Source organism: Toxorhynchites rutilus, chromosome 3, assembly GCF_029784135.1.
Source record: "Toxorhynchites rutilus septentrionalis strain SRP chromosome 3, ASM2978413v1, whole genome shotgun sequence".
Taxonomy (NCBI): domain Eukaryota; kingdom Metazoa; phylum Arthropoda; class Insecta; order Diptera; family Culicidae; genus Toxorhynchites; species Toxorhynchites rutilus.
Window position 1 is genome coordinate 256,879,857 of NC_073746.1, and position 23,047 is coordinate 256,902,903.

The 23,047-nt window shown below is 38.1% G+C and overlaps 1 protein-coding gene across 10 annotated transcripts in view; it reads left to right on the plus strand.

Annotated features, from left to right (window-relative positions):
• LOC129780113 (uncharacterized) overlaps nt 1–21,295 on the plus strand; it is a 391,085-nt gene extending 369,790 nt beyond the window's left edge. For 6 of the 10 annotated variants that reach the window (XM_055788062.1, XM_055788063.1, XM_055788064.1 and 3 more), the window contains 4 exons: nt 308–541; nt 7,595–9,197; nt 17,545–17,867; nt 17,935–21,295. In XM_055788062.1, the coding sequence (XP_055644037.1) occupies nt 308–541; nt 7,595–9,197; nt 17,545–17,867; nt 17,935–18,849 (3,075 nt within the window). In that variant the 3' untranslated portion in view covers nt 18,850–21,295. The remainder of the gene's footprint in view (nt 1–307; nt 542–7,594; nt 9,198–17,544; nt 17,868–17,934) is intronic. The other 4 variants (XM_055788065.1, XM_055788069.1, XM_055788066.1 and 1 more) reach the window with 3 other exon arrangements.
• Nucleotides 21,296–23,047: the final 1,752 nt, after the last annotated feature.

The window sequence follows — 23,047 nt, forward strand, 5'->3', positions numbered from 1 at the left end:
AGAGACACCCACACAATGTCGAATCCATCCCATTAAATTACACTGCGAGAACAATCCTCAAATGTAAATGTATACATATATATATAGTCAATTAGATATTAGAACTTTTTCTTCTTTTTCTTTCTTTTCTTTTTTTCTATGTGTGTACGTAAAATGCACGTGTTTCCCATAAACAACAATCACAACCACCACCAAAAATATAAATATATAAAAAATATCAATTATCAAAAAACATGTACAAAACAAAACGATAATCGGCGCTGCGATACAATTTCTTGCTAACTAAAAATATCGAAATAAATAAAAGGATCGCGAAGAGCGCGCCGCTAAAGCGATCGCAGGCCAAGCCATCACAGCCAGCACCACCACCGCACAAATAATCACACCGCCGCATACTCACGTAACCTCTGCCATATCACCACAGGAATCGATACAGGAAGAGCCCGAACCGGAGGTGATCGGGGCTGGGCTCCCGTTGTTCCAACGGCTACGGCTGCTCAAGGCCAAAGAGGAGCGCCAGGCCAAGGAAGCTCAAGCGAAGGTAAACAATTGTGGAACACCCTTATCCGAATCAGTCTGAGGGTACGACTAGCTAACTGGCTCGGTGTACGAAGGGTAGTTCACCTTATAAAAATGGTATTTTTCGAATGTGTACAAGAAATCGTGACTATTATTCGTTGTTCTGTACCTACTTTCTAAATATGTACATTACTTGCATGAACACGTTTTGCAACCCACTCATATTAGCTGCACTAACCCAAATATACCAAATTGAAATGCCGATCACAATACGCATCAGTTTGACCACTACTTATCGTACGTCATGTGATTAAGAATTTATATGCAGCAACTACTCACGAGTTATTTGAATTATAGCAAAAGAGAGTTGAAATAGCTGGAGTTGTCTGGTTCATTGTTTACATTTTTTTTTTCATTTCACTAACGTATTTTAATGTTTATTGACAAATGTATTGTTATGAAGTGTGGAAAAAAATGCCTTCAGAATGTTTCAAAGCATACATCCTATTTAACTTCTATAAGACCACCCCTAATATCCTCCATTGTTCATAGCCAATATTTTGATACACTATGTAGTTCTTCCAGTAACGTTTGTTTAACACCAACTCAGTTGGAAAGAATCGTACAGTGTCTTTTAGCGGATTTATTATACTTATTCTGCTGTCCACTTGCTGGGCCTTTTGGTCTGTCCGAATACTACGTGGACAGAAAAAGCACGGTTTCAGGCATCAAACCCCCTCCCCTTCCCCTCCGTGTACAAGCGTGGACATTTCTTGTACCCCTCTCACTTTGTCCGCGTGGACATTCCTAATTTTTGTTTGGAAAAAAATTAGAAAATTAGATTGCATTTGAATTTCATTGGGAATTTGTTTCTTGTTATCTGTGTTACGTGTAAAACAAGAAAGTGGAAGGATTGTATCCGAATCATGAGCACATAGTTGACGTAGGATTACGATATTTATTTTATGTTTTGAATTTTCTGAATAATATCTTCGGTCAAGGTATGATGTTGTTTAATGAATAAAGATAAGTTAAAAAAATAAAGTAATCACGGGTCGAGGTTGTGTTACTTATAATGTGTTAGGAGTTTACGTCAGGAAGGGAGGAAGTCCAAAGTCCGTATTTTAGCGTTATGTTATTTGTGCACAGTGTTTATGACTTTTTGAAAAAAAGGGGGAAACAATCAGTTTTCGACCCAAACCTAAAATGGAAATTGGAATCCTAATAAAAATTAAAAAATATGAGTCTAAAACAAAACAAAACTTGTACCGACACAGGTAGCAGTGAAAAGTTGTGGGTGTAAAGACATTGCATAATGGTCCAGGAGATGCATTTAAGTGGAAATTAACATTCAGAGCTTGACAGTTATTCTCTAGACAAAAACTGTCTTAGACAAAATTGTTACTCATGATAGAGCGCTCGTTTTCATGTTGTCAAAAATAGGGTGATCAAAATTGTCGATGAAATAAAAAACCTAACTTTATTATCTTTATAGATATAGATAAACATAGTTCAACAATGTTGTAGCCCCAATTATTTTTAACAACTTTGTAGAACAAAGCTTTTTTCTATCTTTTAAAATAATCGATTTAACGCTTTTTTCTAAGTTGCATTAGGGTGACCATGCAAAAACGTGTTTTTTCTGCCTTAACTTTTATATTTCAAGTTCTGCATCAAAACTGTCTTCGTACGACTTTTAGAGCTTATTGATACCAACATTTTTCGATGCAGAACTTATCTATATCTTAATCCTACTCAAAGTTATTGATGGTTTTTTACCCAAAAACTCATGATTTCAATTTTAATTTACACATACACAAAAAATAACATAGTTTTGAAAATCACACATCATGTAGAGTGGAATATGCTCTTTCAAATGCCGCCAATAAACATTGTTTATGTTTGCCCCAGAAAGAATGACAAACAAATGAAAAGAGCATGTTTTTTGGGAAGAAATATCAATAACTTTGAGTAAAGTTGAGATATTGGCAAGTTCTGTATCGAAAAATGTTTGTATTAGTAAGCTCTAAAAGTCTTTCGAATACAGTTTGCATGTAAAGTTTGATACATAAAAGTTAGAGCAAAAAAAACAGTTTTTTTCATGGTGACCCTAACGTAACTTTTAAAAAATGCGCTATATCGGTTATTTCAAGATATAGAGAAAAACTTTGTTCTACAAAGATGTCTCGAACAATTTGAGCCACAACATGTTCATACTATGTTTACCTCTATCTATAAAGATAAGAAAGTTAGATTTTTTATTCCATCGACAATTTTAGTTGGTTTTCTAAGACAGTTTTTGTCTAGCTGTCGAGCTCTAAATGCTAATTTCCACTTAAATGCATCTCCTGGACCATTGTGCATTGGCCATTTAAGCATAAACAAAATTAACTAGATCTTGAATTAAGCTACATCTTTTTTTATCCCATGTGTTTATTTATTTATTTAGGCTCATTAGCATTTTAGCCGTAACAGAGCCGGATTTTAATCGTGTACAAGCGCATGTCTATAAATCTATCTATAAATAGCACATTACACAGTTAACATATCAGGCGTAAGAGTATTTCTTCTATAGCATTGCATATGGTACATTACACAGTAGCCATTTAAGCGTAAGAGTATTCTTTCTGTCTTTTCATTCTCCAGTTGGACCGAACAGCGAAGACAGCTGATATGATCATTATTGTGGTATTAATAGAACAACAGCCCGATGTTTCTTGCAGAGCAGAGCAGTTGTATGGATGAATCGATCCTATTTCGACCATGGATCGATCTCCATAGCTAATGATTGTTGCGTTGACGTAGTTATTCTGTAACAACACAAAGATGGACAATTGAGAGTCCTGAGTTTTGAATTCACGATCGATCGCTTACTAAGCGAACACGCAACCAATTGGCTACGAAGACTATCTATAAAACTACATTTTTAAAACGGTCAAACAATTTCTCTTTCTTTTTTACAAAAGTTTACAAAAGTTTTTTTTACAAAAGTTAAAGTTATTAAGACACTATAGTGTCTACAAAATTCTGGAAAGAGGATGAAATGTAGGAAATTGTTTATTTATTTTCAAAAACGTATTTTTTCTCTTAATTATAAAAGAACATAACTGAATAGCCCTTATAATTTCTAACACGTTACCCAAACGTCAGATGATAAGCCCTTTTACAGGTAAAAAGTATTTTCAACAACAACTTTTTCATGTTTTTTTTTAAAAAAAATACTACTAATCCTAATTTTGCTTAAAGTCAAGATAGCGATAAGCTAATTTTGTTTAAAGTCAAGATAGCGATATAGCACATTCAACAAAGTTTCAGATCTTATTGAAATATGAACTTTTGTCTAAAACATAAACCCTCTATCTTTTAAAGTTTCTGGAATACATGACATATTTTATGGAGATTGCTGAAAAAGTAATGTTTTGCTCGTAACATTTTTGTATGTAAATTCTCGCGTTTGTCGTATTCTTGACATGTTTCTTAATAGAACGAAGTTTACAGAACATGTAAATCGCGATAATTTATACAAAAAAATGTTGCGAATTAAATATTATTAGTAATTTTTTAAAGAAAATATGAAAAAGCTGTTGTTCGAAAAACACTTCCCCTGTATAAGTGCCCATCTTCCAATGACAAGTGACTTTTTGAAAATTGTAATGACTATTCATATTTATTTCTTGAGAAATTAAAAAAAAACATAGTTTTGAGAAAAACGAATTTTAATTCTCAAAATATTTTTTTCGATGAAATTTTGTTTTAAAAATGTGTTTGATATTTTTTATGAAAACATTAATTTTTGAATGGAATAAAAACTGGCAGTGTTTCCAGTCCATTGAGAAAAATTTATCTCAATTTTTGAAATTTTTTGAGCGTAATTTATTGTTAATTATTTTTGTTGGCGACTCGCTCTCCAGCCTTGAATCCTGTTGAAAATCTTAAGGAGAACCTTGAACGCAGAATGTACACGGAGGGAAAACGGTACACCACAATTGAAGAGCTCAAGGTCGCAATTTCGGAAACATAGAAAAAAAAATCGAGAAATCCGTTCAGCAGAATTGGTAAATTCCAACACGAATTTTCCAGTTATTAGCCGACATGGCAAGGTTGTCAATTATTGATATGTCAGCCGATCGTTTTGAATCTTTCATTGATAATACTTATGAATTTTGAAATGGTCTTATAGAAACTGGACAGCTGGAATTATCATATCTAAGCAGAATAAACAAACAAACAATTCTTTCGAACGAAATAAACACCGTGATAATTGGGTAATTTGGCATCAATTCAAAAAAACCGGAAAGTCATGGCATGGTTTAATGAACAGGGGCTACAGATTCTGGACTGGTCAGCTTGTTCACCAAGTCAAAACTCTATCAAGAACTTATGTGGAATCATCGTACGAATAGTAGATGCATCTTACAAGCAGTATGAGTGATTTGAAGAGCTTAAACGGGTAGTATCTTCTGCGTAGAATGAGATACACACTACAACATATCGCAGCTTGATCGAAACCACCCCGAATGGGTTATTTGAACTGATTGAGAACTAAAGATAACCTATAAATTAGAAACTTATCGTAATTCATGTAAATTGACGTTAATTTTGTGAAGGAGTGAGAGTTTTTTCCATCTAATTCTATAGTTATGAAACACTGGAATTTTAGCCCGGACGCAACAATAAAGTTCAGATGACCAGTCTAAGAAATGAAGATAGTTATTTTATCCTACACTATATACTTCAATTCAACCGACTTCTTACATATCTCTGAAAACTGGTGAAGTGGTTCTATAGTTATGAAACGAAGTGTATGTTGCATTATAATATTTTTTCAGTTTTAGTTTTCAGATAATTTTTAGGTTACGTTGAGTGTTCAATATAAGGTTTGAGGCATTCAGTTTTTATGAGAGTAAATATGTTTCCTTATAAATAAGGTTTAATTTTTATAGTGTGGGCTTCAGTCGAGACCAGGGTCCAAAGTTTTCGAAGACGAAACATGAAAATCGACTCTCCTCTCAGTCGCTTCGCTCCGACTAGGACTACTTCGGCATTCGCCGTCAACATGACTTGAATTGACTAGAAATGAACAGACGAGCGTGAAGAGCGAGGATGACTGATGTACTATTCTAGCTAATGGTTATTCTAATTGACGTGATAGATGAATTCAAATCTGCCTCTTCATTCATCCTGACTTCAATCCACCACTACTACTCCACCCTGACATGAATCTCGTTGCTTGGGTACGCAATCCTATTCTAACTTCCATATAAAGTGTAACGAAAACTTGATTTCTGATGCAAAAAGGTAGTTACACCATTAATGCACGGCTCCATTATTTACCCACCGTGAACGCGAATATCGATACATGCAAAAAGTAGATAGAATACCAGATATATTACTCTCCACTTTTTTCATGTAGTGATAGGCAAAGGAAAAAAAAAGCAAAAAATAATTTTAACATGGTAGTTGTACAGTGATTTTAAAATTAGCTTCTTTGTATTGGAAAGTGTGTGTATTACACAAGTGATGTAATACACCTGGTTTCAATTTTTATCGGTTCGAGAATTTATTTGTATTTAGTCAAAAGGTAAAACATTCACCCCAATGGCAACAAATTCTACTTGCTATATACAACTTAATTTAAGACACTATGGAAACAACACTTATTTTTATAACGAGAAACATTGAAGTCGAACACATCGTAGCATCTGTTGAAGATTTGGCACATTCTTCGCATTGGCTCGTTGAATCCGTAGTTGGTTCGTGAGGGACGGTTATACAAGAAAGTATGTGAGCGTAAATTCCGGCGGCGAGTGTTCATATGTAGACAGCATAACAGCGAAGTGCAGTCATTGTTTCCCTGGATCAGATCACCAACGAAGCTTGCCATCGCAATGTCGCGTCTCGCTCCCAATAGTTCCAGATGTATGAGCGTACAACGGCTTTCTTAACAGGGTAAATTAACGGTGTCATTCCACGGAAGATGCCTCAGAGCGAATCGAATAAACTTCCGTTGAAAAGCTTCGATGCGATTCGTCTCGTTCAAGTAGTATGGACACCGAATATTCCAGAATAGTCCGCACCAATGGTATGGGTCATTGGTGCGGCCTATAATAAGGCTTTCAAACAATATACATCTTTGAACGATTTGGCGAAACGAAATATGAAGCCGTGTTGAGAGGAAGATTTTGTCACCACGTAATCGACATGATGCTTGAACGTGAGCTTAGAATCGATGAGCATTCCCAGATCCATGACAGTTGATTCCCTTTTCAAGCTAATACCCGATAGGACATAATTATGATGAATCAATGTACGTTGTCTGCCGAATGATATTATGGAGCATTTCGAAACATTGAGTAACATGCAACAATCTAAAACAAATTTTCGATTTCCAAATTTTGAATTTCATTTCTCCCCTTTGTTTTACTATTTATAAATTGATGATGCACGAGAGGTGATATATGTTTTTGGGTGAATTGTGATTTTTTTATTATTTATTTTTCCTCTTCTCGATCTGAATGGCCAGTCTGTCTCTATTGGTAAATTCCTACTATCCTTTTGGAAATCAATCACGTTCCAAAAAATTGTTTACCTGAAATTATCTCTTTGAAATAATTTCATCGGATTTGAAATCCAAGAATTGGAGAAGAAAATGAACATAGTGTCCCTGTTCATGCGGCGGCAGCCAATATAACTACCATTATCTCATTTCTCTGTGCAATCTGCATCCTGATACGAATTCTTGTGGTATCGAGAATAAATCTATTTGTACAGCGAGCAAGGTCGTAGTAATTGCACATAGTTGCTGTCAACTGCATGCTTTATTAAAACAATCCGATCTAATTCTCCGCATTTCCCCCTCCTTAAAGTTTCGGAGAGCTTCTACATTGTACAACTTCGACATCCATTATTATCAACTGTGGCAATCGTGTACTATTCTGAATCAATTTGCACCGACCAAGAGCACCAACCAAACGAACCCAAAAAATCAATTCCTAACTGAATTCTGCCAAAATTATAATTGAAGATAGAGTTTAATGTGGTTTTTTTTTCTTTCACTCACTTTTTTCGCTTTCAGCTTCAGGTAACATCAAATCAAACGTCTAGTTCGCCTTCTCTAATTCAGAGTCTCAGCCCAACGTCGCCAACCCAGCTAAAAGCACCACCTAGCCCAATTTTGAGCACTTCCGGTGCGGCTAGTCATCATCATGGCAGACATTCGATGCGAGTGTCGTTCAAGGATCGCATCAAAAGTATGCAGCGACAGGAATCTAAAGCCGAGTCCAGGAAAGTATCCATCCCGGCAGGAGCGGACATGAGCCAACGTTTGCTAATGGGTGGCTCAATGAAGACCAGCAAGCCTTCCGCAGCGCAATCACTCAAGGAAAGAATTCGATCATTTGGGCATTTGCAGCGATCCGATGATCAGCTCAAACCATGGTCCAAGCTAAAGCTGGCTACCGTTATTAGCGTTGGAGGAAGCTACACTAGTTTGAACAATAGCCTAAACGAAGATTCACCGATACTCGAACAAACGAAAAAAAGTCGTCTCAAGACATCGATTCCAGCGGATTTGAATCTCAACTCGCTGGTTTCCATCACTCCCCCTCCAATCTCGTCCGCTCCACCGATGACAGTAGCCAGCGGGTCGATGTTCCAACCACCGAGTAAAGTGTTCAGCGGTAGTACGACGGTCGAGAAGACCTGTGTCAGTGATAGTGAAGTTGTGACTACGAAAGATCCTCCCCCTCCCCCAGCTCGGGTTCGATTGAAACCAAAACCGATCACAATTACCAACGAACCTAAGGGCTACAAAAGCTATATGTCTATCGATGACCTCTCGCCTGAATATAGCGGCCTTCCGTTCGTCAAACGCTTAAAAATACTTAACGAACGCCAGAAGCTAGCCGAGCTTGAATCGGCAATGCAAACCCGTAGCCTTAGTCTAGATTGTACGGATTCCAACAGTAGCAACGCTGGTTATCAACCGACCGAACAGTTATCACGCAGCAAGAGCGAAACTTCGGGAATAGCATCTACCCGGCCGAAGAGTGCCTCAACTGCAACTAATCACAAACGCACCTCCATTTGTGGCAGCATACCCCTTAGTCCAGAATCGAACGAAACCCCAGAGAGAAGGCAACTGAAAAGTATACTCAAGAAACTCTCCGAAGACAAACTAGCCCTCGATCAGCGGCAGGGTTTACAGAATCGGGACATGAAGAAGCTGATGAGAGCCCAAACGGTGGAAGGGTACGTTGCTAGACACAGCAAGTTTGCAAAGAGCGTTACCTTCAATAGAAACACACTTTCTAGCCCCCCAAGCAGTGCTAATTTTTGTGAATCTATTGAAGAACGCACTCTTTTTCCCATCCCTAGCGCACAAAAGACCACCACAGTGACTACTGCTGAGAACACTTCGGCCAGTGAGGACAACTCGCTTGACACTGTAGCAGAGAATACCAAATTCTCCCCGACAAAAGTCTCTCTTACACCATCGGTTACCCGACATACCATGGCCGGGGACGAAAACAATCACGCGATAGTTATTAGCAACAATGGATATTACGATCCAAACGATCCCATTTTCTACGCCAACGGGAATAACCAGCTGTCGATAGACGATTCGCCTTCAAAGGGTTCCCTATCGGCATTTGGCACCCAACGGAAAATCATTAAGGGTAAGTTAGCTAATCGCTAGTTGGCATCACCTACAAATGCTTCAGTCCCATCAACCATCTGCAATGTTTAAATGATCCGGCTCATTGCTTGATTTGGTAGATATAGCTTTCATTTTATTTTGTTCGGTAACAGCGAACGGTCACATATTACGACTACACGAACTGCATCGTTTCTTTAGATGAGTTAACGCTTCATTAAAATTTTCATCATTAATTATTATTTTCATACTAATACTAAAATCGTCATTTTCGAAAAGTTCTATCTTCACGAATACAATAAAAATACTATCATGATCAAAGCCTATTTTTAAAAAGAAATAAATTTGTTTCATTTTCTAAATAATGTTCTAAATAATAATAAATCTGTCTCCATCGGTTAGCACCGAATTGTTCCAGCGTTTCATCCATTGCTAGAAGGTTTTAGAATAACAGGAACGAGATTTTTAATATAGTCATTACTAAGTGATTTAAGTTCAAGTGTATTGCGTAACCATTGAATGGTATTTGTGTTGTTTTGTACTATTTTGTGAGGTGTGTCTCTGTCACCCGGCAGTGACCTATTGCATTGACACCAACGCACCGCTCCTACCACTTTTCTCGCATTCGACTTAGTGGAACCATAAAAATTGTACTACATGCCAACTATACCTTTTACTTGCCCTCTTGCTGTTCTATCGTCAGCCGTCATCCACTGAATATTAAGTGCATTGTCATCTCTGTGCGAGACTATAGCACGCCTGACAACCCTTCGCGGTTCTTGCAAACGACGAGATAGTGATCAAAGTCTATATTCAATCCATCTAAAAGACCTCGCATCGATTTGAGCTTGAGCTTGAGCTTGGGTAGACTGTACCCTTCGTAGTTGCTCTCTGTGATTGCACAAAGCAAAATTGCACAAAGAACACATTGAATTACGCTTGGGAGTAGAAAGTAGTTCGGTGATTAGTGCTTTAAATAGTCAATAACGACTCCGGTCTCGTGCTTACAGTCACCAGGGTAAAAGCAAGAATGTTAGTGTCATATTCGTGGCTAGAAGAGTCGCCTGTACACTGCGTTTCACAACTATAGAACCACTCATTTTTTCTGAGTTTCCAAGGATATGTAAGAAGTCGGTTGAATTGAAGTATATAGTGTAGAGTACAATAACTATCTTCATTTATAAGACTGTAATTTCAACTTTATTGTTGTGTTCAAGCGCGAAACATACAAAAAACTATAATTCCAGTGTTTCATAACTATAGAACCATATGGAAAAACTCTCACTCCTTTACTAAATTAACGCCAATTTAACATAAATTACGATAAGTTTCTAATTCGTAGGTCATCTTCAGTTCTCAATCAGTTCAAATAACCCATTCGGGGTGGTTACGACCAAGCTGCGCCATGTTGTAGTGGATATCTCGTTCTACGCAGAGGATACTGCTCGTATAAGCTCTTCAAATCGCTCATACTGTTGATCAGCTGCATCTACTTTTCGTCCGATCACTCCTCTTAAGTTCCTGACAGGATTTTGAGTTGGTAAACAAGCTGACCAGTCCATAATCTATTCATTATACCATGCCATGACCTTCCAGATTTTATGAATTGATGCCAAATTACCCAATTATCACATTGTCTTTGATGCAAAAACAGTCGTAAATGATTCTGAAGTACTTCGTTGCACATCTGACTGTTCATTCGTGTTGGTGGTAAGCTATCTAGACCAGGCCTTTTTGAGAAAATTCTCCCCAAATCATCGAACTGCCGCGTGCAATGTTACGAGTTGAAAAATTAAATGACACGTTCGGTAAATCCTTCCAGTATGAAAAAAATCTATTCAAGTTGAATTTTCTCAGTCAGAGAACTTCTCCTGAAATAGTGAAACCCATGGGATTAGCTTCCGCATTAGTTTTTGGTTCCGCAACTTTGGAGATGGGATTTTTATAGTTTGGGGAGAATTTTCTCAAAAAGGCCTGGTTTAGATAGCTTACCATCAACACAAATGAACAGTCATAAGTGCAACGAAGTACTTCAGAATCATGTACGGCTGTTTTTGCATCAAAAACAATGTGATAATTGGGTAATTTGGCATCAATTCATAAAGTCTGAAAGATCATGGCATGGTTTAATGAATAGGGGCTTCAGATTCTGGACTTGTTTACGTTGTTTACCAACTCAAAATCCTGTCAGGAACTTATGAGGAGTGATCGGACAAATAGTAGATGTAGCTTACCAGCAGTATGAGTGATTTGAAGAGCTTAAACGAGCAGTATCCTCTGCGTAGAACGAGATGTCCACTACAACATGGCGCAGCTTTGTCGTAACCACTCCGAATGGGTTATTTGAACTGATTGAGAACTAAAGACGACCTACGAATTAGAAACTTATCGCAATTCATGTTAAATTGGCGTTATTTTTGTAAAAGAGTGAGAGTTTTTCCATATGGTTCTATAGTTATGAAACACTGGAATTATAGTTTTTTGTATGTTTCGCGCTTGAACACAACAATAAAGTATAAATGGACAGTCTTATAAATGAAGATAGTTATTGTACCATATACTTCAATTCAATGGGCTTCTGACATATCTCTGGAATCTCAGAAAAAATGAGTGGTTCTATAGTTGTGAAACGCAGTGTATAACGTGGTTCCCTTGAGATTACCATGGAAGAAAAAATTATAAGTGAGAATGGGTAAGAAAAATCAGGATTGACTGTGGTGAGTGATGTGATTCTATGAACACGAACCCTCCACTATTGCTCGAAACGAGGTTTCGGGAATAATATCCATTCTAATCGGACCGGTCAAAATTTTTCAATCATGGCGGCCGAAATTGGGGGTTAAGCCTAGGGGTTAATAATAACCATGGTTGACAGCTATTACAACCATCCTCCTTAGGAGCTTTGGACTCTCTGCTCTGGTTCTCAATAGTTTCAGGTTTATTTTCGGACATGCTACTATAGGCGGAATACTAAAAGTCATCACATCGATTTAATCCGAAAAGTCCTGACCGTCATTCAGAACATATTCGATCTGGAACCAGGCGCTTCCATGTGGATGTTTCCAGGTGTGCCTCCGAAATTTCAAACATGGAAAGTAGGTGCTTTAGCAGCCTCATGCCGTTTTCATTGATCGGTGAAATAAGGCTATTTCTTCTGATGACTGGACTCATTAGCAACCTGAGTCTTGCATATAGAACGACAATTTTTTATCTCATTTCGAGTACTCTACATGGAACAGCTCGAGCTTTTCGTTGAAAACATCCTCAATGTCATCGGGATTGTCATTTGTCGGGCCTCTGTCGGACGACCTTTGTCTTTTGGTTCCTCAACTCTCCCGACACTATGCTGCTTTCAAGCAAGCAAGGCAGCCTAGGCCGTTTTAATGGAATAACGGAAGCATCAAACCTTTATCATGGCCACACCAAGGCAAGGGACCATCACAACACTATGATGATGTTTTCTGTAACAATATGTTAAACCCATTCAGTAGATATATCTTCCACTTATCATCCATATTCATATTATTGAAATTATCAGTTACTTCATTAGTACCATTTTATGGACGTTGTATATGGGATGATTCACGAGCGTAATATAGGGCTTCAAACTTGAAAAAATATACCGTTTTGTCTCAAATTCCAAACACTTAAGCTTTGAAACCATTAAACAGTGTCTCATTACTCAGAATGGTACTTTTTCGTGAAATTAATTTGGTTTTTAGATACAATAGAGCCTTTCTTTCATTTGACTACAATAAATTTGATTTACAAATGCATATTTATGGTGAAACACTAAAAGTATGTTTAATCACATTGGTTACTGACTCATATTCCGAACACTCACATCTCAAATTCCGAAGGGTGAAAATTCAATTTGAAAAAAATCAACTTTCGAACTACTAGACCGATTCAGATGATCGATATATCAAATTGAAGCCAATCATCTTTCATGGAAAAATATTATACTCGCCAAAAATATGGATTTTGTTTCGTAATTACTGATTGTATTTGTTTTTTATAGTTTGCATGGTTTCGGGACCAAAGGCGCTATATTTTTAATATTTCTTCTTGAAAGTTGAGTATTGTTTCCGTTTTTGGGTTATGATTTTCCAAATTTAAGATGTTTTGGTTTCGTCTGCTCATTGGACAAAAAATATGATAATGGAAGATCCGATTTTATGTAAAATTTTTCTAAGAAGACCAGCTAATTGGCTTTAATTTGATGTATCGATTATCTGAATCGGTCTACTGTCCTTATGCTCTAATTTTTGAACTCTTACTGTATTTGCCTGGAAATAGAGTGTTCAAACATCTACTGTTCGAAATCTAAAGCATGCGTTGAGACTTGAATTAAATTCCTACTACTCGAATACTAATTTGTACGAAGATTTCTGCATAAAAGATCTTCGTTTTTTAACAATTTATAGTAGATTATTACCTTTTCTAGCACTTAAAATGAAAACAGCAAACAAAATGGTTGAAACAAATACAAAACCTGAAAAATTACCGATGCTAATTTTTTACGCAATTTGCTAACGCAAACATTTAATCATTTGTTTTGACTGTCACTTTTTTGCAAATGATTAATATTATAAATTATAGGTTGTATCGAAACCTGTAAATGATGTCAAAATGAAGCCTATACCTCAAAGAATGTCTGTGTTTTCATTATTCAATTATTTATAACATGAAATGTTAGTAAATTTACATTTATAAATGAACCGATCGGAATTTGAGACTGTTCAGAATTTGAAACAAAACGGTTTAATGCAGGTTCCAAATTAACAAAATTATTCGAACTATCAATCGCTAATTCATGATGTAACAATTTCAAAACTTTTCACTGCAAACGATGTCCAACGAATGAAAATTAAAATTTACAAGTGCGTCATGGCTACTGAAATACGATCCAAGTTCAAATTGAATAAATAAGAATATGAATGTTCTAGAAACTAACATAGACCGGCCACCGAAATACATATTTTTTAGTGCTATCTCAATTCTATCAACAATTCATTATTTTCAATTAATTATCAGTATTATCGGCAACGCCTCTTTGAATGATATCCTCCATCGTCGATGGTAGCATGCAAACCTTCGAAGAAGGTCGCTTGAAAAATCCAGCTGCAGTACGGAGGGTTACGTCTCGTACCACATCATCTTGCCCGAGGTGCAATCCCAGAATGCGACCCAAAGGCCAGTTTAAAGGCGATAGCTATTGATCCTGCAGAATCACTACTTGACCAATCTTTAGGTCGATTCTGCCTTGGTTGACTTTCACTGGATACTGCAACTCCTGAGATGTTCACTTGTCTATTTGTACCAAAAATGCTGAACTTTCTGTTGGGCTAGCTGGTACCGATCCAAACGGTTAATTGGTGTTTATCTTAAATCCGGCTCTGGGGTTGCCTGTCGTCATCTGATAACACGAGTAGATGGCAAGAACTCATACACCCCTCGATTTGCACCAACAAAGTTTCCAGGTCTTTTTGCAGCAGCGGACTGTTTCCAACTAAACGTATTAAGTGCCTACTAGCCACTTTCACAGCAGCCTCCTATAGGCCGCCGAAGTTAGGAGCCCGAGGGGGGATCATGTGTCAATAGCGATATGAGCATTTTCGGTTCGATCATTTAGCAGCTGGTAGAGTTTGTGGAGCTCGTGCTTAGCTCCGGCAAGATTCGTGGCATTGTCAGAATAAACGTTCGCAGGCAAGTCACGACGAGCGATGATTTTTTTCAGTGCTAAGATGAAGGATGCTGGATGATGGACAAATCTCGCACCAGTTCAATATGAACAGCCTTGGTTCTGAAGGTGTATACGAAAAGAGCGATATAAGCATTGCATAACATATAAGTAACTGATATAAGCATATAAGCTTATACGCATTCCTTCTCAAACAAGAAGAGACGAATGAACTCTCAGAGTTTAAAGTCTCTTTAATTCAATACCTTCCTTCCTTCTCGAACAAGAACACCTTCCACTGCGATGAGAAACGTTGGCCCTAACACGTTTGAATATTTCCATAGATTCGATATAAAACCGTGGCACTCAACGTCTTAATGGGACAAATTTCCCATAGAACATAATTTTATTGAGCACGTTTCAAGAAAATTTCGGCGACCTGTCAGGCAGGCTTCCGGAAATTGGCCATTGGCACTTTTGCTATTGCGGTCGAGAACATACTTGTTGGCATGTTTTCCAGTTGTATTTTAGCTTCATTTATTAGTTGGAGTACACCTTCCGCTTTGGGTTTGCACAGAAATTCTCGACGGGACGCAGCTGGGGACCATTTGGATTGTTGGCGGACTTCGGAACAACATCTATCTTCAAGTGTTTCATCAAAAGTGTCAACACTCAATAGTTGTCTTATTCTTGTCATGAAATAAGCTGAGTATTTATCAGCTTTCATTGAGCACATACAGTCTATTGAGTTAGATTGTCTGAAAAAATTAAATAATGGTCGATGGGCAATGTTTTAATGATCCCTAGAGCGTAGTATATCGCACCCAGTTCCGCGACATCCACGGAACAGAGATCTCTAAGTTTGAAAGAGATACTGGAATCTTCATTGAAGATGCCGAAGCAGTGGACCCGTTTATGAATGAACCGTCAATAAAGAACATTTTATCAAATCTAACCTCACGATATTTCACTGAAAAGAACGGCGGAATTACATCATAGAGTAGATGATATGGGATTACATGGATTTTTTTATGCATGAACAGATAAAAAATGACAGAGTAATTGCAAAAGTACGAGAAGTAAGCTTGGTTGGAGATGCCTGGTGAAGGGTGCACTTCGTGGATAAGGTACTCATGGTATGAAGACATGGAACTTGTCTGAGGAGTCAGTTAGAGCAGTTTTTCGAAGTTTAGCAATCATTTAGCCTCCGTTTGGTAACATTTAGCTTGAACCATTTTCAACAAAGTGGTTCATAAGTTTCTTCTGCTTCTTATGAGTCTTTAGACCTTACTTCGATACGAAATGATTAAACAATGATGAAAACCGGCACTAACGATACATAGAGTTTTAGGTTTAACTATAAACAATACACCCAACGTAGATCAGCTGTTTAAACGGCTTTCGCAATGAGCAGGGCCGTGTCAAAAATTTGAGACCTCGCTGATATCTTGGTAGTTCTAGAGTATGATCCAGTTGGTAGTGATTCAAAAACAATTCTAAACCATCTCTGGGCTATTTTTTATTCCATTTTGCTTTCTTTAATATTTGTATTAATATTTCAGTTGTAACAGAGCCGTATTTATTTGTGTCCATTGAAGTTCCAATGAATGTATGGGAAAAAAGTGACCTTCGAATTTTCGAACGGGACTTCCTGTAAAAATTTAGACCGTGAAAAATAAGCCCATGCAAAATTGAATCATTACCGGACTTTATTTACTAGTATCGCAAAGGCATCAAAGTTTGAGTTCGAGATTTGCTGTTATCTAAAAAAAATTCTCTGACCAAACTTTTTAGGTACTAAAACACTCAAAACTAATATGTACCCCATATAATCTGATGGTCAATAGTCGTAAAGAATAACATTAATAATCGTAAAGGATAACCGATCCTGGCATCATTTGTTGTGATAGAAGCTATCATGCAACGTCAACAACATGAATCTCATCATTCCTATCCTATACTCTAATCACGGTCCACAGTTGAGAAGGTAATTAGACCAATCTGAAATTTGCACAAACAGACGTTACATCGTTCATTCCAGCCAGGCCAACAAAGTCTTTAAACTGTATCAACACCATTGGGATGTCGCTCCTTCCCCCATAGACATAACGCTTCCCTCATGAGTAGGTGTTATGTAAACTGAGGCACATTCTACTCGCTACGGAGTGCAACTACACTTGCCAACCACACCCCTGAAAGAAGTGATAACAGGGAACATAAATGATATTCACCTCTCTCTCTCTCTCCAGTATTTGCATGCCATTGAATCAATCATTCCCGCCCGCCTCCACAGTATGCAACCTAACACACCCCATGAAGTGTCACCCCTCCAGTTATGCACACGCACCTCTCGGCACCATATCCCTCGCTGTACAGTTCAAAATTAATTCGGAACGATTTGTTGATTGGCACACTTCATCGGTAGAACTTTCGATTCCATTCGTACGTGACACGCACGAAGTGTTAAAACTGTAATTTTGTTGAGACACATGTTGTGGACACAAGGGTTGAAGGACAATCGACACAATCGGATAACGAAATCTTCTGCTAAGAACGTGAGAAATTCTAATCAATACTTTCTCTTATTTTTGTTCTTTCTCCTATTTCTCTTTCTGTATGCGTCCTCCGGTCCTAAATCCCGATTATTCCTCCGCAAAATATGCTTTTTCTCGCCTCTATCATCTAGGTTCGCTGGAAGAGCACGAGTTTTTTGGTGAAGTGCTGTTGGGCATCAAGCAAGTAATCCAGACCCACATGAAAGAGATTCAGGTTAAGTTCCAGGACAAGTTCTTCAATTTAGAGTTAGAGGTTAAAAAGCGAGACGATATCATATCAAAGCTCCAAAATCGAATCCAAGAACTCGAGCAGGACCAGCCGCAGGATATGACGATGCCACCGAATGCGGACGATGCAGAGCATCCAGCAGAGATGCAGCAAACAACACTACACCACCAGCGGACTTCCTCCGGCAGTGGTACATCCCGATCTTCCGACGAGCTTCCGTTTATGGTGAGTCATTTTTTTCCATTCGTTGACATTTCGCCCACATGCATTACACCCCACACCTTACTTCTAGCGCGGAGACTCGCTAGACACCATTTTTGCTTCCTCTCCACACTCCGATTCGGACGCACCGCGAACGCAGAAAGTTCGCAACCGCAAACCCCGTAGCTCTCCACGTCATCGAACGCTACGAAATCGACGACCCATCTGGGACGGGAGTACCGATCAGGAGAGCTTCGATCGGAGAGATTCGCCACCTGCGTCCGCGTCGGTGCTGTCATCCAACACCCGACACGCTCCACCCGTTCCACCGCGACGCATGTCTTCCACTGCTGTTAGTGGGGAGAGGATGCGTAGTCCCTACCGAGACATTGTGATATCCGAACTAACCGGGAACATCATCTCGGACAGTGTGGTCGTCAACATCGAGAACAGCTCTAATTCCGAGCATTCACATTCAGAGAATGACAATAACTACGATGAAGATGATGGTGAGCAAGAGGAGGAGGAAGAGAACGTTGGGGAGTGCCAGGAAGTGGAAGAAGAAGACGAGGAGGAAGAGGGAGACGAAGAAGAAGACGAGGTTGGTCTTGGAAGCGAATCGGGGAAATTGGTGCGGAATCTGGGTAGCCGCAGTAGTGAGGATGACTTTGACGAGGACTTCGATGACGAGGACGATGATAGCGAGCAAATGAATCACAATGACTGGGAGGTTAGGATGCTAGCGGCCGAATTACAAAAGCGAGATAACGTGAGTACGGACTTGCCGAGCGATCTCGATGAGAACGATGGTCTGCTGCGAAGGCGACGGAAACGAAGCGATACCGATACAGACGGAAGCGGAGCGGAGTCGCAAGCGCTGAGGAGACCCCGTGCAGCTAGCCTAGATCAGTTCAACTTGCGACGGGGAGCCAGCCTCAATTTGAGCAAACACCGGGCGTCTGTCTACAAAGCAATGAGCTTCGATCGGGACAAAGATCGTCTCTGAGAATTAAGGCTCAGATGTGATGTGTGCACGTTCACCAGCGTCACCAAAGTGATCATCATCGAGTGGAACGATCAATAGGTAGCGTGAGTGAGATAGTAGAATGTAGCGGAAACAAATGTGAGAAAAAAAACGCACGACAATGGGAGACACTACCTAAATTAGTTGAAGTAAACCATCTAGAGGTTTGACTAGTTCAACACTTGGGCTTATCTTAGAAGTCTATGACAAATTTAGGGAATAGCCAGCTAGAATAAATTTGTTACGAGGATGAACGAGACATGTAAAAACAGTTTTACATGTATTCCAAACATAAAAACTGAACATTATCGATTGCGTTGCTATAAACTTAAATTATTTTTATATTTTCGTAATAAATGACTATAAGCCTGTTGAATAGTTCCAACTGAAAAAAAAATACATTTTAAACGGAAATATTTAAATGTATAAGAGAATGATGATAAATGAATGATGGTAAAAAGTGATGAAGAAACTAACTAAATTTTAAAGTGAACATAGTGAAGCGTTTTATCCCGTCCGAATAACATTTATTTATACTCAGTGATATAGTATACCACGATTTGAATTTGGTTTGGATAGATTGATTTTCGTTCTATAAATATTTAGAAAACTTCATTTAGGTAATTTTGATTTAATCATAATTCATTGGAACAATGTCAAATTTAGCCATTTTTGTGCTCTCATTATTTTTACTATAACCAAGTACATAAGCTGGTGTAACATGTGTATCTTCGTTATTTTTCCAAGATTGAAAACTTTATCGTAACCTTTTTTGATCAGACAGCCTGATTTCAAGTTCCGACTTTTCGAAAAAAAGGCAATGTTGTTGAATACGCTCTCTTCAAACTTTAGTGGTGATTAAAAATGATCATGTAATATTGTTTTATTTTTTGGGTAGCTGCCACCGTATGTGCAAAGTTTCAAAAAACGGAAAACGACCAGTTGATTTAGCGGGAATTGATCTATGTCTTATTTTATTTATTTCTAGCGACACTACAGCAAAAGTTCATTTGAACCGTTCTTTTGGGCACATTTTACTATTTCTTAGGGTTGTCCGGTTTTCCAGTTGTCGAGCACAGAACGATCACTTATTTCAATGTATCATCTAACAATCTAAAATTTGTTTTTTTGTGTACATTGTTTCGCAGAAATCAAGCACCAAAAAATGATTTCCTGTGTGTTTGTAATTGTTCCATTGATTGATTGATTAGCTGTACTATTTTCATCGGAATTGATAGACTACTCTGCCCTAAATCACATCTATATCTGAGAGAAATGTTGCACAAAGTGAACCGTAGTTTCATTTACATCCAATGTGATTTGAAATCACCAAATATTGTTAGTTTTATAACAAAGTCTAATGCGTAAAAATACTAAACGAGTTGTATAACATGAGTAGAATTATCATGATTCTAAGACGAACCACAAATATATTGAATTTGCAAAACAAACAACTAGACCATAGAACACTAAGTGAACTAACGATATTTCAATACAAGGATACCTAGCTCTAAGACTGTTGACGGAAGAAACAACAATAAACCTACGCTGAAAAAAATTTAGAAGGGTGAACGACCAAACTTTCCCAACTAAATAGAATAGTTCAAAGTGAAATTAATCAGATCCAAATACCAATGGAAGCGCTGCAAAGAAGACAACTACAAGTGTGAAAATCCAAAGCCGTTCAATGGTTACTACGTTATTTTTTATAAGAATGTTGCGATTGAAGGTAGTAGACTACATCAAGCTAAACAAACTGATATAAATATCACAACTCTAGGTATTTTGTTGACCGAGCGTAATAAGCCGTAATAAGCGTAATAAACAATGCATTTGGTATATTATTGTATTAAGAATATTTAGTTATATAACCCTTCAGTTTAAGTTTATCAGTACATTTGTCAAACTCAAGCTATAATCCTTCAAACAATGTGATAGAGTTGATAATCTCTCTCACTATTTGCATAGCACCATGATAAATCATTGGATGAATTTCCAAAACAAATATTTTCCAGAAAATTGCAACTCTGAAGTTTGGCCAGAATAAAAATCATATTTAAAGTAGAAGCCATTAGACGAACCGTTCATCACTCGAGTTGAAATTCATGCAATATCACAACAAATTAGAAACGATTAGTGCTATAAAGAGACATATATGATCGGACACTGATGAGATTTTACAGACATTCGAACAACACGAAATTTACAGCGACAGAAGACTCGATAAATTAACAGCGACAGACGATTTTTTTCTTCAAATAATCAATTATTCCTAATCTTCATGATATAATGAGGATAGATGAACCAAAACAGGCATACGAGAAAAAATCATTGTAGAGAAAAGTTTGAGTAGAACAAAAATCAATTATTTTTTTTTTTTTCATTATTAAAGTTCTATATAGGGACAACTGAATAAATTATATTCATAGATAGCAGTTTGTAAATCCGATGAAAGAAATCCTCTTGTTATTTACATTTGTGTAGTTTCTTGTGCGATTAGATTAATCAAACCTAGAATCTGCCAAAAGGTTCTCACGCATATTTTGTAATTTTAACAAAAATACAACACGATTGCTAGTATAAATCGGGAATTATACTCTGACTAAGATATGCGTATATGAGATTCATGAAAGTCATTTCAACGGATAAGAAATGGTAGAAAATCAGATTGTAGATTGGCGTTATATCACAGAATAAAACATTCGTGCTGTGAAGGAGCATTTGGAGGAACACAGGTCTCATCGTTGTGCTACTGGGAATGCTGTATACCACCGTCCCCGGCGGAACTATCACCGTACCAACTGGGTTCTGTTCCAACAGATCAGATTGTAGGATTATAGATTGTAGACAACAGCATCAACTGCGATAGGCCTTCAGATTCCACTATAAAGGTTGAACAGGCGCTGGAATCCTTACAGTAAGCGATTGCCATCGCTCGTGACAGTTCGGTTCCAGTCCAACAACATCAGGTGAGTATCTCTCTCCAAATTGACAGTACCACAAAACATTTGATACGTCTCAGAAATACTTACCGACGCCAATACCAGCGTACTGGCGACCGTGAAAAAAAATTAATGTTTGATAATCTCACTAGGGTATTACGAGAAAGGTTTTAGGGTTTGCGGAATTTCAAAAGATTTCTAAGCCCTTTTAGTCCTTGACAAAATTTTTAAAAAAGAGACCTAAACCCATTCCTCCCTTGTTTTTGTGAGGGGATCAACGTGGAGGTACTTTCTTCTTAACATATTAGGGACCGCTCTCGAGTTTCTCGTGTTTCGCGTCCCATCTGTTGCGGACCGCTTACGAGTTTTCTCGTGTATCGCATTCCTTCATTCCGTGTTAAGGATTGATCACGAAATAACCAGTGTTTTCTACGCTTGATGGTTAAATCCTTAGCCTGCCAAGAATCTAACAAGGCCTATCGATGGCTCGCCTTCGTTTCATCCACACCGCAGGAAAAGATCTCATTCGTGGAATCCGAACAATTGAAACGTACAAGTTTGCCCCAAAACGGGCGGTCCCAGACGTATGTCTTACAGATTTCTTTGCGGTCCTTAATGTATATAACTGCCACTGAAAAAGCGAATGCGTTGGGGCAACAATTTGTGTTTTCTCACAATCTCGGACAAAACATCGCTAATCCCTATAAGCAAGACGTAATTGAGGGTTTCACCGTGGTTGAATGTTCAGACAGCTTAGTTCCAGAGGAAACAAGAGTCTTGACTGATAGCTCTTATCAAATTTTCCAAAGTCATGAAGGCCCCTGGTTTCAACAACACCTTCAACATCGAGCTCAAGCGCTTGAGCCACGATTCATTTGCTTTTGTTGCGAAAATATTTTATTGATGCTACTTCCCTTCAGTGTGGAAGCTAGCTAAAGTCATCCCAGTTCTGAAACCGGGAAAAGATCCATTTAACCCTAAGAGCTTCCGATCCATCAGCTTGCTCTCTGCCTTTCCTGAGGAACAATTTGGTTTCCGTAAGGGAAGGTCCACCATTCATCAACTCATTAGAGTTACTAATATTATACAGCGAAACAAGTCGTTGTCCAAGACGATGGCAATGGAGCTTGTGGACATTGAGAGGGTTTTCGATAATGTGTGGCACAATCGTCTGACGTACAAGCTGCACCAATTCAGGATCATAATAAATTATCTCTCTGATAGAACATTAAGGGTAT